The sequence below is a fragment of the Eretmochelys imbricata genome, chromosome 13, assembly GCF_965152235.1.
Source record: "Eretmochelys imbricata isolate rEreImb1 chromosome 13, rEreImb1.hap1, whole genome shotgun sequence".
Classification (NCBI taxonomy): domain Eukaryota; kingdom Metazoa; phylum Chordata; order Testudines; family Cheloniidae; genus Eretmochelys; species Eretmochelys imbricata.
Window position 1 is genome coordinate 19762273 of NC_135584.1, and position 15374 is coordinate 19777646.

Below are 15374 nucleotides of genomic sequence, written 5' to 3' on the forward strand. Positions count from 1 at the left end.
GCTGCCTCTTTGGGTCCAGAATTGCCAGCAGCTGCTAGTGTCTGAACAAGCCTTCAGACTCCTGATCCTGAATGCTGTCTTAAAGAGACAGCTTGCTCATAAAAAGAAAAGGAGTACTTGTGGCACCTTAAAGAGACTAACAAATTTATTTGAGCATAAGCTTTCGTGAGCTACAGCTCACTTCATCGGATTCACCTGAAATGAGCTGTAGCTCACAAAAGCTTATGCTCAAATAAATGTGTTAATCTCTCAGGTGCCACAAGTACTCCTTTTCTTTTTGCGAATACAGACTAACACAGCTGCTAATCTGAAGCTTGCTCATATACTCACTAAGGCCCATACCCTTTCTTAATGATTTCCATCATTCTGTTCGCTTTTTTGACTGCCATAGCATATTGGGTGGATGTTTTCAGAAAACTACCCACAATGACTCCAAGATCTCTCTCTTGAGCTAATTTAGACCCCATCAGTTTATATGTATAGTTGGGATTATGTTTTCCAATGTGCATTACTTTGTGTTTCTCACACACTCTGTGACACACTCCCCTCAACAGACACATACACACACTCCCTCTCACACACATGCACTCTCTCTCACACTCCCCACACACATTGTCTCTCACACACTACCCCAAGAACCAACATGCACGCTGTCTTTCACTTACACACAATCTTTCACACACATGCACTCACTCACACACGCTCTCTGCCCCAACACACACACACTCTCTCTCACACACACAGTGTCCCTCACACAGTCCCCCCAACACACACAAAACCAGCGCTCCCTGCATCTAGGTCATTTTCCCCACCTGGGCTGGGCTGTGAGGTGAGGAACAGGAGCTGCTGCTCTCTTGCCTTCTCCTTATGCAGCCCAGGTAGGGAAAGTGACCTGGATGCAGGGAGCCCTGATGTCATTCCTCACTCTCCCCCCACACAGCCTCTTAGGGGTGTGCGGGGCAGAGGAGCAGCAGTTCCAGGGGGAGCAAGCAACAAGGCCAGCTGCTCTGTGCATCCAGGTCAGTTTCCCTACGTGGGTGTAGGAGGAGGATGAAGGGGTTAGAGGCGAAGGGGTCACAGTGCAGGGGTTAGGGGCGCAGAAGGGGAGGACAGGGGTTGGGATGAAGGGGGTACAGTGCAGGGGTTAGGAGCACAGGAGTTAGGCCAAAGGGGGTGTAGGGATGGGGGGCACAGGAAGGGAGTGGAGAGATTAGGGGCACAGTGTAGGGGTTAGGGCACAGGAGGGGGCAGGGGTTGGGGTGCAGGGACTGGTGCGCAGGAGGGGGGCAGGCATCAGAGGCACAGTGCAGGGTTAGGGGTGAAGGGAGAGTGGTGAGACTGGGGAGCCCATGGGGGCCCGGGGCAATGGGGGGGGCGCCACGCCCACGGGGGCCAGAGGCACCAAAATGCAAGTTCGCCCAGGGTGCCATTTCCCCTAAGGCCGGCCCTGGTGGTGGCGGCGGCCACGAATCTGGCTCTAGGCAGAGGTGCGAGGGGCAGGGGGAGAGAGAGAGAGCCCCCCACTGTCTCCGGGGGGGCAGGCACGTGCCGGGGTGCGGGGAGCTGCCCCACCGCGGAGCCGCCCGCCCACGGAAGGGACGCAGCCCCCGGCTCGGACCCAGGAGCACCCAGCACGGGGGAGGCAGCCGGCGCCCGGCTCAGAGCCGCAGCTCGCTGCCCGGCCCGGCGGTGCTGACTCGCTCGCTCACCTTAGGCAGGTCGAAGACGGGCGCCCCCTGCCCCGCGCCGCGCTCCATGCTGCAGCCGCGGCTCCCCTCCAGCCGGCTCTGGAGGGACAGCGGGGCTGCCGGGCGCGTGGAGCCGGCCCCGCCCAGCGCTCGGGCCGGCCCCGCCTCGCGGACAGCCGCCCGCGCCCTTTCCTGAGGCCCACCGCCCCCTGGGTGCTCCGCTGGGCGGGGAATCGCTGCAGCCTGGGCCGGCCCCCAGACCCCGCTCCCCTCTGCAGCCCGGGGCTCCCCCACGCACCTCCCTTGCAAGCAGCTTCCTCCTCTCTCCCCCAAACACCCGGGCCCCTCAGATCCCCTACAACTCCCCCGCCCGCCTCCCCGCTCCCTACTGGAGGCTTTGCGGAGGTGCCCGCTGTCCGGAGAAGCCCTGAGGTGGGCTGCAGTGAGTGAGGCTGGGGGCTGCTGCTGGGTTGAAGGAGAGGAGATGACGCCTGCAGCCAGGGGCCACGATGCCACCATCGCCAACCCTGTCAGACCCGTCGCACCCTGGCACAAAGCAGGGAAGAGAGAGAAAACCAGGGGTCCATTGCAGCCCAGCCTCCAACAGCAGCCCGGGGAGGGTAGCCGGTCCTGGGAGACCTGTGTGCAGGTGCCAAACCACTGTGCGGAAGGAACCAGCACCATTGCAGTTACAAGAGAGCGGGAGCGTTGTGACATTTGCTGCCAACACATTATTTGCTCTGTTTGTGTATTAAACTCCTTTCCCCTCCCTTTGTCTTTCCTACCAGTTTATAGTGTAAGCTCTTGGGCACAGGGCCTGGCTACTGCTCTGTACAGTGCGTAGCACAATGGGGGACACAATTTTGTTGGGCCCTAGGCTCTACTGTAATAAATATGAATAATTTATGCATGTTCTCCATCAGAATGTTAGGAACCATTAGGAAAAGGATAGGCAATAAGACAGTAAATATAATGCCACTATAGAAATCAGTGGTACACCCAACCCTTGAATACTGCATGCAGCGCTGGTCATCCCATCTAAAAAATATGTATTAGCAATGGAAACAGTACAGAGAAGTGCAACAAAACTGGCAAAGGATATGGAACAGCTTGTATATGAGGAGAGATTAAAAAACTGGGACTACTCAGCTTGGAAAAGAGATGCCTAAGGAGGGATATGATTGAGGTCTGTAAAATCATGCATAGTGTGGAGAAAGTGAACAAGGAACTGTTATTTATCCAGGGGTCACCCAATGAAATTAATAGGCAGCAGGTTTAAAACAAACATAAGAAAGTACTTCTTCACACAATGCACCGTCAACCTGTGGAACTTGTTACCAGGGCTATTGTGAAGGCCAGAAATGTAACTGGATTCAAACAAGAATTAGTTAAATTCATGGCGGATAGGTCTATCAATGGCTATTAGCCAAGATGGTCAGTGATGCAACCGCCATGCTCTGGATGTTTCTGACTGTCAGATGCTGGAGTGGATGACGGGATGGATCACTTGATGATTGTCCTTTTCTGTCCATTCCCTTTGAAGCATTTGGCACTGGTCGCTGCCGGAAGATAGGATACTGAGTTAGATGGACCATTGGTCTGACCCAGTATGGCCGTTTTTATGTTCTTAATAAATAACACACCAAATGTTCTGAAATCTCTAGTGCACAAGACCAGCAGTCCCATGCTACAAACTGATCCATGTGGGTGGACCTCTGTGCTGGCACAGATTTCCACGTGTCAGTGGGGTTCTCCTACAGATGCAGAGGGCTGCCCATGTGAATCAGGTGGCAGGACAGGCCTTAGTAGGGGCTCATCATGCTGGCAAATCTACAAGCTTAGCAGCCTGCTTTCTACAGTGTTTAATGGAAATATATGTTCCCTTCCATATGTATTATTAGGTATCTGCTCCAACCAAGATCAGAACCCTATTATTCTAGTTATTATACAAATACATAGTAAGAGGCAGTCCCTGCCTGGAAGAGCAAGGATTTTATTACTCATGTAAGTGCTATTTACTGCAAGTGTTAAAGATTTGGGCCTTTGGTTAGCAGCAAAACTGCAGCCAGGCACCTTGGAATTATTAGTGGGATCCAGCTCTAAAAACAAAGGTATCTACCACTTGGGCTGAAGGTGAAGCTCCATCTGCTGCCATGTGACCATTCATTTAACTCTGAGTTACAGAGAAGATGTTTAAAATTGAAGTTCCTTGTCCCTCAGTCGATAGAGTGGCCTGGCTCAGTTATCATCAACTGATATTGATATGTTTCCAGTTGCTACAAAAACCTCAAGAGTGGTTGCCCCATATTTGTGTTTGCCTTTTAGCCCATAACATCAAGGGCAGGGACCTTGTCAAGCACTTACTATTAATGATAGTAATGAGGATGCAGCCTGAACAGGGGTTTTTTCAGTCCTGGAGTTGCTGTGTGTCTCTTAGTGGAAGATGGTGACGTCTCTTTTGGGCTGGCATCTTATTGTTCCCTGCCAGCCATGCTTTACTGCTAAATAAACATAACTCTAGACTCTTCAGGCCAGATTTTTAAAGATATTTAGGCACCTAAAATAAGCACCCAGGAGGATTTGGAATCAATGGGTATTAGGGATCTAGGGAATTCTGAAAATCCCAATGGGTGCCTATATACATCTTTAGGTACCTAACTATCTTTAACGATCTGGAACTTCATAACTACCCTTAAATCCACATTAAAATCAGACTCTGCATCTCCACTCAAAATGAACCCTCCAGTCTCAGCTCTGTTTTCTCTTTATTCCTAACCCTCCCCTTTTCCCTCTCCAATACTGTACCAGGAACATCAAATATTTTTATTATAGCTCAGACGTCCCTTCTTCCTTTTTGCTATCTTTTCTCCTAACTCAGGGCGGGGATAATTTTTCCCCAATCCCTCTCCCTGCAGTCACCAGGAAGCGCAGCACCTGGTCAGGAATATGGCAGTCTCCCTTTGTCACCAGATCACTCTGTTTTCTATGGTGAGGCTTTGAAAGGTGCTCTTATCACATATGAAGCTCATCCCTCAGAAAGCAGAACAGCAGCCACCAGGTGTGGAGTGCCCCTCTTGGGGCACTACACATCCTACTTTGGGCTCCTGATCCTGTTTGTGATGCCAATTAAAAAAATACTAAAACTGCTAATGGGAGAATAGCCCATAGCTGAGTACTCAAGTACACTATGAGGCATGGGAGAGACAGGATCAAATGTGAGACTGAATGGAGCCACTTAGAGGGCAGGACCCAGTTTCTCTTTGTCAGTGATGACACCATTTAAACTGGCATTGAAGAAACACCAAGGAATTAGCTTCTGAATCTGCTTTATTAATTTAATAAGTCTGTATATCCAAACACACAGACACTGACCTGCCCATACATGAGAGGTAAGTACACACAGGTTCTCAAACCTTTTTCCTTTCTTTCTCTTTATTAATCTTTTCACAGGCCTTCAATCCTTATCCATGCGTTACACTTTTTAGACACTACAGGCACAGAAACGTTGCTTGGGCCTGAGTGAGTCACAGGAAAGAGTTTCACTTCTTACTGTCTTTCTTTACATGTCAAATTTTAAATTAATACAATAGATTTATAGATTTCAGCCCTGGTGAAAGGTGCTGGATTGAAAGCCCGGGATACTGAAGTCATCTGTTTAACTGCAAGCCGGATATAGCATGGCAATAGTACTGTGAGCTTCCTCACAATTGACAATAAGCCTACAGCATGTGTTAGCCCTAGCACATCGAAATCTTTCAGTGGAAACATCTGCTCCAGCTGGAAGGTTTAATTTCCATCTTGAGGAGACAGATCCACGCAGAGCTAATGTTCTAAAAACAGCAGTGTCGCGGAGGCTGCACGAGCCAGCCGGAGAGGCTAGCTTTCCTGAATATCTACCAAAGGTTAGGGAAGGGATCATATTCGGGCTGGCTAGCCAGCCCTCCTTGGCTACACTTCTATTTTTAGTGCTCAAGCTTGACCAGAGCTGGCACAAGTATGTCTCCCTGAGCTGGAAATTACATCTTCCAGCTCCAGGGTAGACTTATCCTCTGCTTTGTCTCATGGCCCTTTCAGTTCTGGGCTTCTCTGTTGGGAGACTGCCCACAAGAGAGCCCACTGTTTTCTTGCACTCTCACCATTCTCTTGTGCTCATCTGTCACCTATGTCATTAGATTTTTCCAGTTCTGCAAATCCAACATCCAGCCACTGAGCCATCCCCAGCACTAACTAAAATGACATTAACACTCAGAGTCACATCAGCAGCTAAAACGTACCAGTTTTATAAATGTTTCCCCTGAGGCTGTTGGGGCTGAGCCATCTGGTTAAAACTCAGGATGGAGTATTTAACCTTTATCCTCAGTTTCTTCTCCATCTCTCTACCCAACCCTCCCCACCAACCATCGCCTGAGGTCACATGATAATGATTTTGATTTCTCAGGTGTGTGGCTGGCCTGTATTCAGGGCAGGACCCAAAGAGAAAGGAAAAGTTGGCTTTTATCCTCTCTTGGTAGCTCTGCAATTCTTTGTTCAGCCCCTGGAATCACTTACAGCAGCCTTAGAGCTCTCCTAACTTACACTATGGCCCCAAGCGACTCTTCTAGCACTTGGAAATAGACAGAGCAGAGAGATTCTCCAGCCAATCCTTTTCACTGGCCACTCCCCATGTCAACTGGCCTGGGCTGCTGAGTTTAAGGCCTGTTTGTCAGTGGAGCAGCACAAAGGGGCTGTACCATACTGAAGAAATAGGCCTTGCATTTCCACAGCCTGAGAATGTTACTGCTGTGGGCCCTTGGAATGAGCTTGGCAGAGCTAAACCCAGTCCTAGAGTACATAGGAGGGCTCCATTTACTTCAGTGGGGAATTTGGCCCTCTGCGGCTCCTTCAGAGCAGATCTGTCCATTATGGCAGCAGGCCCTGCTCTGTTTATCACAAATAAGGCTGTCGATTAATTGCAGCAACTAACTCAAAAAAATTAATCGTGATAAAAAAATTAATCACGATTAATCGCAGTTTTAATTGCATTGTTAAACAACAGAATACCAATTGAAATTTATTAAATTTTTGGATGTTTTTCTACATTTTCAAATATATTGATTTCAATTACAACACAGAATACAAAGTGTACAGTGCTCACTTTATCTTATTTTTATTACAAATATTTGCACTGTAAAAATGATAAACAAAAGAAATAGTATTTTTCAATTCACCTCATACAAGTACCCTAATGCAATCTCTTTTTTGTGAAAGTGCAACTTACAAATGTAGATTTTTTTTTGTTATGTAACTGCACTCAAAAACAAAACAATGTAAAACTTTAGGGCCCACAAGTCCACTCAGTCCTACTTCTTGGTCAGTCAATTACTAAGACAAACAAGTATGTTTACATTTACGGGAGATAATGCTGCCAGCTTCTTATTTATAATATCACCTGAATGTGAGAACAGGCATTCACATGGCATTTTTGTAGTTGGCAGCACAAGGTATTTATGTGCCAGAGATGCTAAACTTTCATATGCCCCTTCATCGTTTGGCCACCATTCCAGAGGACATGCTTCCATGCTGATGACGCTTGTTAAAAAAATAATACATTAATTAGATTTGCGACTGAACTCCTTGGGGGAGAATAGTATGTCTTCTGCTCTGTTTTACCCACATTCTGACACATATTTTTATGTTATAGCAGTCTCAGATGATGACCCAGCACATGTTGTTCATTTTAAGAACACTTTCACTGCAGATTTGACAAAACACAAAGAAAGGCACCAATGTGAGATTTCTAAAGATAGCTACAGCACTCGACCCAAGGTTAAAGAATCTGAAGTGCCTTCCAAAATCCGAGGTGTGGAGCATGCTTTCAAAAGTCTTAAAAGAGCAACACTCCAATGCGGAAACTACAGAACCCGAAGCACCAAAAAAGAAAATCAACCTTCTGTTGGTGGCATCTGACTCAGATGATGAAAGTGAACATGTGTCGGTCTGCACTGCTTTGGATTGTTGTCAAGCAGAATCCCTCATCAGCACGGATACATGTCCCCTGGAATGGTGGTTGAAACGTGAAGGGACACATGAATCTTTAGTGCATCTGGCACATAAATATCTTGCAACGCCGACTACAACAGTGCCATGCGAACGCCTGTTCTCACTTTCAGGTGACATTGTAAACAAGAAGTGGGCAGCCTTATCTCCTGCAAATGTAAACAAACTTGTTTGTCTAAGTGACTGGCTGAACAAGAAGTAGGACTGAGTGAACTTGTAGGCTCTAAAGTTTTACCTATTTTTTTTTGTATTTTTGAATGAAGTCTTTTTGTACATAATTCTACATTTGTAAGTTCAACTTTCATGATAAAGAGATTGCATTATAGTACTGATATGAGGTGAAGTGAAAAATACTATTTCATTTGTTTTTATAGCACAAATATTTGTAATAAAAATAAATATAAAGTGTGCACTGTACACTTTGTGTTCTGTGTTGTAACTGAAATCAATATATTTGACAATTTAGGAAACAGCTAAAATATTTAAATAAATGGTATTCTATTCTTAACTGTACGAGTAATCACAATTAATTTTTTTTAATTGCTTGACAGCCCTGCTATAGACACTAAAAATGGGACCATTCCATCAAATCTGCTGACAATTGAGAGCCAAACCAGAACAATGAATTCTCCCCTTAAATGCCTCTGCTGCGACCATTCTGTTCAGATACCTGAACATTCTGTTCTGTAGGAAGCTCATCAGTGAGTGGTACATCCATGGAACTCTACTCCCATCTAGAACAGCTTAGAACAACACTGCACGGGTGGTAGTCTCATGACCCACTCTCAAAGTGCCTCAGTAGCAATTTTCCGCTACAGGACATTTAAAATCTACACTTCAGCCTTTACTGTATAAGGTACATTTTCTACTCTGTACATTTAGACTATTTATTTATTTCCTGTTCCCATAGATTAGAGATTTCAGTACTTCCCTTACTTCACCTTCCTTCTGTATCCAGCTTAGAGGTGAATGGATATTTAGCGCTGCCTACACAGACATCTGGAGTCATGGGGATCAGCTGGGGAGGGGTGACGGGAGTTCCTGCTGCATTAATATTGAACACTATTAACCTGTGCTGCTACTTTTTGGGAATCATAAAAGGACCAAAGCTCACAGGTGCATGGACAAACTCCACCTGCAGGCTCAGCAGCACCACACATGGACACCATTTGGCATTGTAGGGTTTTCAGATACTGTTAGAAGAAGGGCAGAAGAGGCTTTTTTGTGTGTTGTGACAGTTGATAAAATTCAGACTAATCTCTTCCAGAATCCATCTAGCTCCAAGGTATTTATTTCTGGAAAAGTTTCACATGCTCTCACTTCGGAGACATTTTTCATGGTAAAAATTGTTTGATAAACTATACGCTTGTTGTAATAAAGAACACACAACTCTCAGATAATAAAGTTGAGTGGGGTTTTTCCGCAACTGTCTGTTCCCCCCACTTCTATCTCCTGAAACGTGGAATTGCAAGCTCATCACACTAGATTACATCTATGTTGGGAACAGAGAGAAAGGAGCTATTTCAAATGACACCAGTGCTGTCCAGCTTCATATGCTCCCAAGTGCTGGAGCAAGGAGCCCAAGAAATGAAAAAAGGAGTACTTGTGGCTCAAGTACTCCTTTTTTTTTTTTTTTTTTTTTACAGATACAGACTAACACGGCTGCTACTCTGAAAGAAATGAGATGACTGCGGAGCCAGGAGAGAGATATTTATGGCTCTGAAGCGCCTAGAAAACAAGCATTTGGCAGCTAGGCAGAAGCTGCACCTGTTGTTTGTTTGTTTTTACAATCCAACAACCAACTTAGCTCAATCAGCTTCTACTGGATCATGCTGCCAACTTTGCTCCGACATGGCATGTAAGAGGCCACTCTTGTTCCCATTGAAGTCCGCAGCAAACTGGCCACATTCTCAGTGACTCCAGTAAGAGCAGAGTTGGGCTTTAAATCTCCAAGTCTCCTGTTCTCTGAAGCTCCGGCTGAGTAGAATCCATCTCTCATCTAGCCTCCCACATGCTCACAAGAATGGAGCAGCCAGGCAGAGCAGGGGACAGAATAATACACATCTATAAACTCAAGCTCTGCCAGGGTCAGTCAAATCTTAGGTCTCTCAGCTCACAGGAGTGTGCATTCAAGTTTTATTTTTAGCCAAAATCAGCTGTTTGCAAACTACAATTGGACAGGAAGGACAGGGGGCATCAGGTTTCCCCTATGAGAATAAGACCCACGTCAGTAGGGTGACCAGATGTCCCATTTTTAAAGGGACAGTCCCGTATTTAAGCCCTCCTGCAAGTGTCCCAACTTTTTCTTTAAAATGGGCAAATTGTCCCATATTTTCTGTCTCCTCCCACCCCCATCAGCCTCCTGCTGCTGGCCAGATCCTTGCTCGCCAGCCACCCATCCACGAGCGGTGAGTGGGAGCGTCCCGTGGCCGACTATGGAGATGGGTGTGCAAGGCTAATGGTGGGGTGATGATGCAGCCCGCAGGGCCAGGTGCTCCCGCACTGGTCTGTCAGCGCAGCCCCCATAGGTGCTCCCCCACTGGTCTGTCAGCGCAGCCCCCGTTGTGGGCCAGCTGTCGATCAGCAGGGCCCCATCCCATTTCCAGCCGACACTGGCTGTGGGCTGCAAGCTGCGGTGGCTGGTGAGTGCAGGTGGGATAGGCACCGGATGGGTGTGTGTGTGACCTCTCCCCCTCTATGCGTGTGGGGGGGGGTAGGGGTGTATGTATCTTCCCTCCTCACGTGAATTAGGGATGTAAAATATTGCTTACCAGTTAACCGGAAAGCAACAGTCTTACTGGTTAACCAACCTTAAACATTAACCCTGTGCCAACCCCAGCAGCCCTGCGTCGGCAGGAGCAGATCCAGCCCCAGCTGGAGGGGCCACAGCCAAGCCGGCGGGATCAGCCCCCGCCCCGCCAGTGGAGTCTGCCCCAACCGCTTAATCAGTTAATCCTTTAAATGACAAATTTTAATAGTTTAAACGGTTAACTTTTAAAATGGTATTTACATCCCTAGTGTGAACCCTAAAGCCTTAAAGATAAGAAGTTAAAGAATCCAACTATGCAGTATTTCTTTTTAACAGGGGCTCAGTCAACTTGATGTTAATCTGAACGTTTGTACTGCATAGTTCTGATTGATTGCCGTTGAACTCACTGGAGTACGAGTAATTTTACCAGATGTCCCATATTCAGCATTGGGAAATATGGTCACCAGACATGTCAGCTGCCATCACCAATTGTGCTGAAAGAAAGAACAAGCACATCATATTATTCAGTAACCTCCTGGCTTTCAGAGATGCTAGGCCCACAGAGCTCCCACTGACTTCAATGAAGTGGAAGTGAAACTCTGATCACGGACACATAGTGGTAGAAGACCCTTGCAAAAGTGGGCCTCCAAAAGTGAGCTGACACTAGGATCTAACTGACGGCAGAGGGAACAGTTCCAAGTTCAGCATTGCCTCACAGCTCTGATTAATTCTGCACAGCTCAGAAGGGAAAACACACCAAACAAAACATTGTTTTTGGACTACACGGCAGAAAAATCACAGCCCAATGCCCAGTAATAACACTGTCATGTCTGGCAGTGACAGGTCTCTTTCTTTGAGCATAATGGGGTAAATGATGTGTGAAATTGGAACAGCTTATATCGACAGCTCTGAGGAAGTTGTGAGCCTCCAATGTCTGAACAAGAGACGCGTTTGCACTTCAAACAGGAGTCTCCTCCCACACCAGTGTAACTCCACTGACTTTGAGAGAGTTACTCCTGATTTGTACCATTATGGGGGGGAGGGGGAGTCAGGCCCCAAAGTTACTGAACAACAACATTTGCCATGTGTACACCCAGGGCCTGATTCTGATCCAAGATGCATCCATTCTATAATGGTGTAACTCCTGTGATTTCAGGGATGCTATTCCCAATTTACATGCCTGCTAAATGGGAGAACAGATCCAACCTGGCCTCTGCTTCCATCTCCAATTTTTCCCTTCAAGCAACCAGAGCCCAGCTTGTGGCACTCAGGGTAACTGCACAGATTCCACCACTGGTTGTGATTGACTGTAGAGGCCCTAGGGATATGGAGGTGAGAGGAAATTTCAAAAGTTACCCATAGAACTACAGTAAGGAAGAATTCACAACATGTTACTTTTTTGTAGGTCCTGTCAAAATAGCAGCTCGGGATGGTGGACAGAAGGTAGATGTTTTATCTTTAATATTTTGGCAACATGCTATTAGATACTTATATAAAAAAAATGCAGAGCCCATTATCTCCCAGGTTCTAACAATGTGGGTCACATTTGGCTAGAATTATGGTGCAGAATTTGACATTTTCCCTTTAGCTCTTTAAGCAGAAATTAGAAATATAATTTTTTTTTTAATATAAAGTTATTTTATTAAACCAGAACAACATTTCACTTAGAGTCTCCAGAATGCAAACAGCTGTTCCTCACAATCTATTTCTGAAGAAAGATTTCCAAACAAAAAAAGATTGGTTCTAACATTGTCATCCACATTCTTAAAACTGACAACTTATCATTAGCTTTAAAAAAATAAAATAATTCATTTATATATTTGTGTATACACACACAAAGTATTTAAGAGAAGAGCATTTTGTATTCATTTATAAAAAAAAAATCAAGCCCATCTCTGGCTTGCTGATGTCTGAAATCAGAGCAGGAAATCCCAGCCGTCTTCCAATGTCTAGGAGAATGGTGAATGTAGCCCTTTATCAAAGGCAACTTTTTGGTGTTGGTAACTTTGGGGTCCAGGTCTCTGCAGCCACTTGTGATACTGGAGTTCTCCCTACTCCCTGCCCCCCAGTTTCCTCAGCTCTGTTTACAAACTCTTAGGTAAAAGTATCTGAAACCTACTGTCAACCAAATATGTAATCATTTCTTTGCATAAAAAGGAGAACAGTGTCTTAATGCACCAAAATGGCATTGGAATTATGTTAATATTTTCTTTGTAAATTCTCAAACATACTAAAGACAGGACTTCCAGCAAGAATTCTGCTAAGTACCTTCTGAAACACTTGTGGCACCCGGGACATTTAACAATATATTGGACCTTAGCTCATTAGTTTATTCTCTTAGTTCTACTAATAGTGCCTGAAGGTTACCTTAGGTCGGAAAGACTGAACATAGAAGTTAACCACATTTTAAAGAATCTTTAAAAAAAAAAAATAGACTAGAGTAAGAACAAAATTCAGCCCCTGGGAGTTTGACTCACATGCAAAATGCAGAATGCTGGAGGGGAGAATCTGAGAGGAGAATTTTGTCCTGAAATTGTAAAGATGTGCACTAACTTTATATGTACATGCAGCAAACCTCTGGAGGCCTCTGGGCTCCCCAAACAGACCCCCAGGTGTCCTGAAGCCAAGCTATATGCTCTCATCTGCAGTGACATTTTGAGGATTTAAGGTTTTGTGACACAGGTTTTTTTGTTTTTGTTTTTTAAATAAATGAAAAAAAAGTACAAAATAATTGTTAAATTAAAAAAAAAAGTTCCTGTATTTCTGCAACCAGAAAGCCTAAGTGCAACCACTGCTGCATTTTCCATCTTGTTATTAGTCCCCATTTACAATACAAAATAAATTTTGTTTACATACAGTTATGGCCAAACTGTGTTTTAACACTGTCTTTTCTAGCCATACACACAAGAATAAACTAGTTATTTAGGTATCTACCAGTGTCAGAAGCAGGTTCTCTCGTAGAATTATAACATGCACACTACAACTAGGTGAATAATGGATTTTTTCAGTTCACTGGCCATTCTGAGAAAATTAAAAAAAAATTCATTTTGGGTTGAATTGAACACAAGTATTTTAAAAAAAAATTTGGTGAATCAAAAAGTTGAAAAGTCAAGTTGAAGCAAAAGGTTTAATCCCAACATGACATTTTTGAATTTGGGGCATCTGTCAAAAGCAAAGAAGAAATCATGAAATGCCGGGTGGAGGTTGTGGGGAGGATGACCACCTCACTTATCTTTAGCCCAGTGGTGGGAGACCTGAGTTCAGTTCCCCCTCTCTCAAATGTGGAAAAGGAATTTGAATAGGTCTCCCTGCGCTGCAGCAAAGTGCCCTACCCATCCGGATATAGAGTCATTCTCACTTACGTTCAATGTCTTTATGAATGACTATGAACTGCCACTTTGAATGTCAATGAAGAGTCACTGGATTAGGAATAAAGTGAAAATGACTTGATAGTCTGGTTGTTAGTGCACTCACCTAGTATGTTGACCCAAGTTGAAGTACCAGCTCTAACAACTATTTAATTATTTATATACAGAACAGCTTTCACAGGCAAGACAGAGAAAGCCCCACACCAGAATATCCCATAGCCCAGTGGGTAGGGCCATCTCCTGCAATGTGTGAGACCCATGTTCAATTCTTTCTTCTTCAGGCAGAGAGCGGAACTGAACTGGGGTCTCCCATATCCCAGAAGAGTAGGTGTGTCAGGGTCAGATCTGAAAAAACCTGACCCTCTGGGTTGAGCATGCTGACAAGTTGCAATACCTCCCACTTTGCAGCACACTCAGAGCAACGAGGTGGGGGTAGCTGGCAGAGAGGGACACGCAGGCACCACCATGGGCACGAGGTGGCCAGAGAGGAGGAGTTGGAGTGGGAAACTCCTACCAGGCCGAGCCCTAAGAACAAGGTGATGGTGGTGATGATGCAGGTGGGGACTGGTTCAGGAGGTCCGTTCTGAAAAAGACTTGACACTTTCAGGTCAGCTGTGCTCAGCTTGGGTTCTGGTCCAGTCAGGTCTTATCAGTAGGTCTGAGCAGCCCTCCCCAGGACAGTATCCTAACCAATGGGCTAAAGCCTGTAAAAGGGAGGTCCTCCTTGGCCTCTGCACATTAGAAAAATGGCCAAATTCAAAACATTTTGAGTTAGATCACTGGCATTTTCAGATTGTATTCAGCAAATGCAAGAGAAATTCGTGAATGGCTCTGGGGTGATTAAAGCTGCATTTTTCAGCAAATAAACTATTTGCTGAAACAATTTCACCCAGTTTGAAGCACACAAGCAAGATGGGGAAAAAACTGTCTTCTACCATGGTTAGACCACAGCCACAGCTCAACATGATTACTTCTGTAGTGCAAAGAGGGACTAAGGTAGATCAGCAAGAGAACTAGAGCACCAAAAAGTCACATCAAAATGTTACCACCACCACCACCACAAAGAAAGAGGGCCTTATTTTGCTCTCACTTACACCAGGATGTAAAACTGGCATAAGCCACAATGGAATTATGCCAGAAAACTCCACCTGTACATTTGTGAGTCAGAAATCTAGGAAATCAGATATCTATTTAGTATGTGGGTGCTGTATGTAGGTATATACGGTAGGAACCATGGAACCATGCTTTATCGTGTATGCCTCGGACTGTAAAGGTCAGCAAAGTAATACCACGGCACCTCCTCCCCAAATGCTCCCACTAAAACAAAGAGGAGTCGAGCACACATGGGGAGAGGTGAATGCAACCTGCCGGCTGGTAGAAGCAGGATTAGGATGGGTTGTCTGGGACCATCCCGTAGGCTTCATACAGCTTACTGAGAAGCTCGTTCTTTTCTTTCTCAGGCAGGAAGCTGGACTTAGCTGCGTTGATGTTCTGGGAGGAAAAGAAGAAAAAAGACTGAGATAGCTAGGTAAT

General features: G+C 45.5%; 2 protein-coding genes across 2 annotated transcripts in view; both read right to left on the bottom strand.

The window, feature by feature from the left end:
- Positions 1-1787, bottom strand: part of LOC144273376 (adenosine deaminase-like) — a 35833-nt gene extending 34046 nt beyond the window's left edge. Inside the window, exon 1 of the mRNA XM_077831898.1 lies at positions 1710-1787. Within this exon, the coding sequence (XP_077688024.1) occupies positions 1710-1757 (48 nt within the window). The 5' untranslated portion in view covers positions 1758-1787. The remainder of the gene's footprint in view (positions 1-1709) is intronic.
- Positions 1788-12225: 10438 nt separating this feature from the next.
- The window catches only part of LOC144273562 (adenosine deaminase-like), a 39152-nt gene continuing 36003 nt past the window's right edge, over positions 12226-15374 (bottom strand). Inside the window, exon 11 of the mRNA XM_077832203.1 lies at positions 12226-15332. Within this exon, the coding sequence (XP_077688329.1) occupies positions 15228-15332 (105 nt within the window). The 3' untranslated portion in view covers positions 12226-15227. The remainder of the gene's footprint in view (positions 15333-15374) is intronic.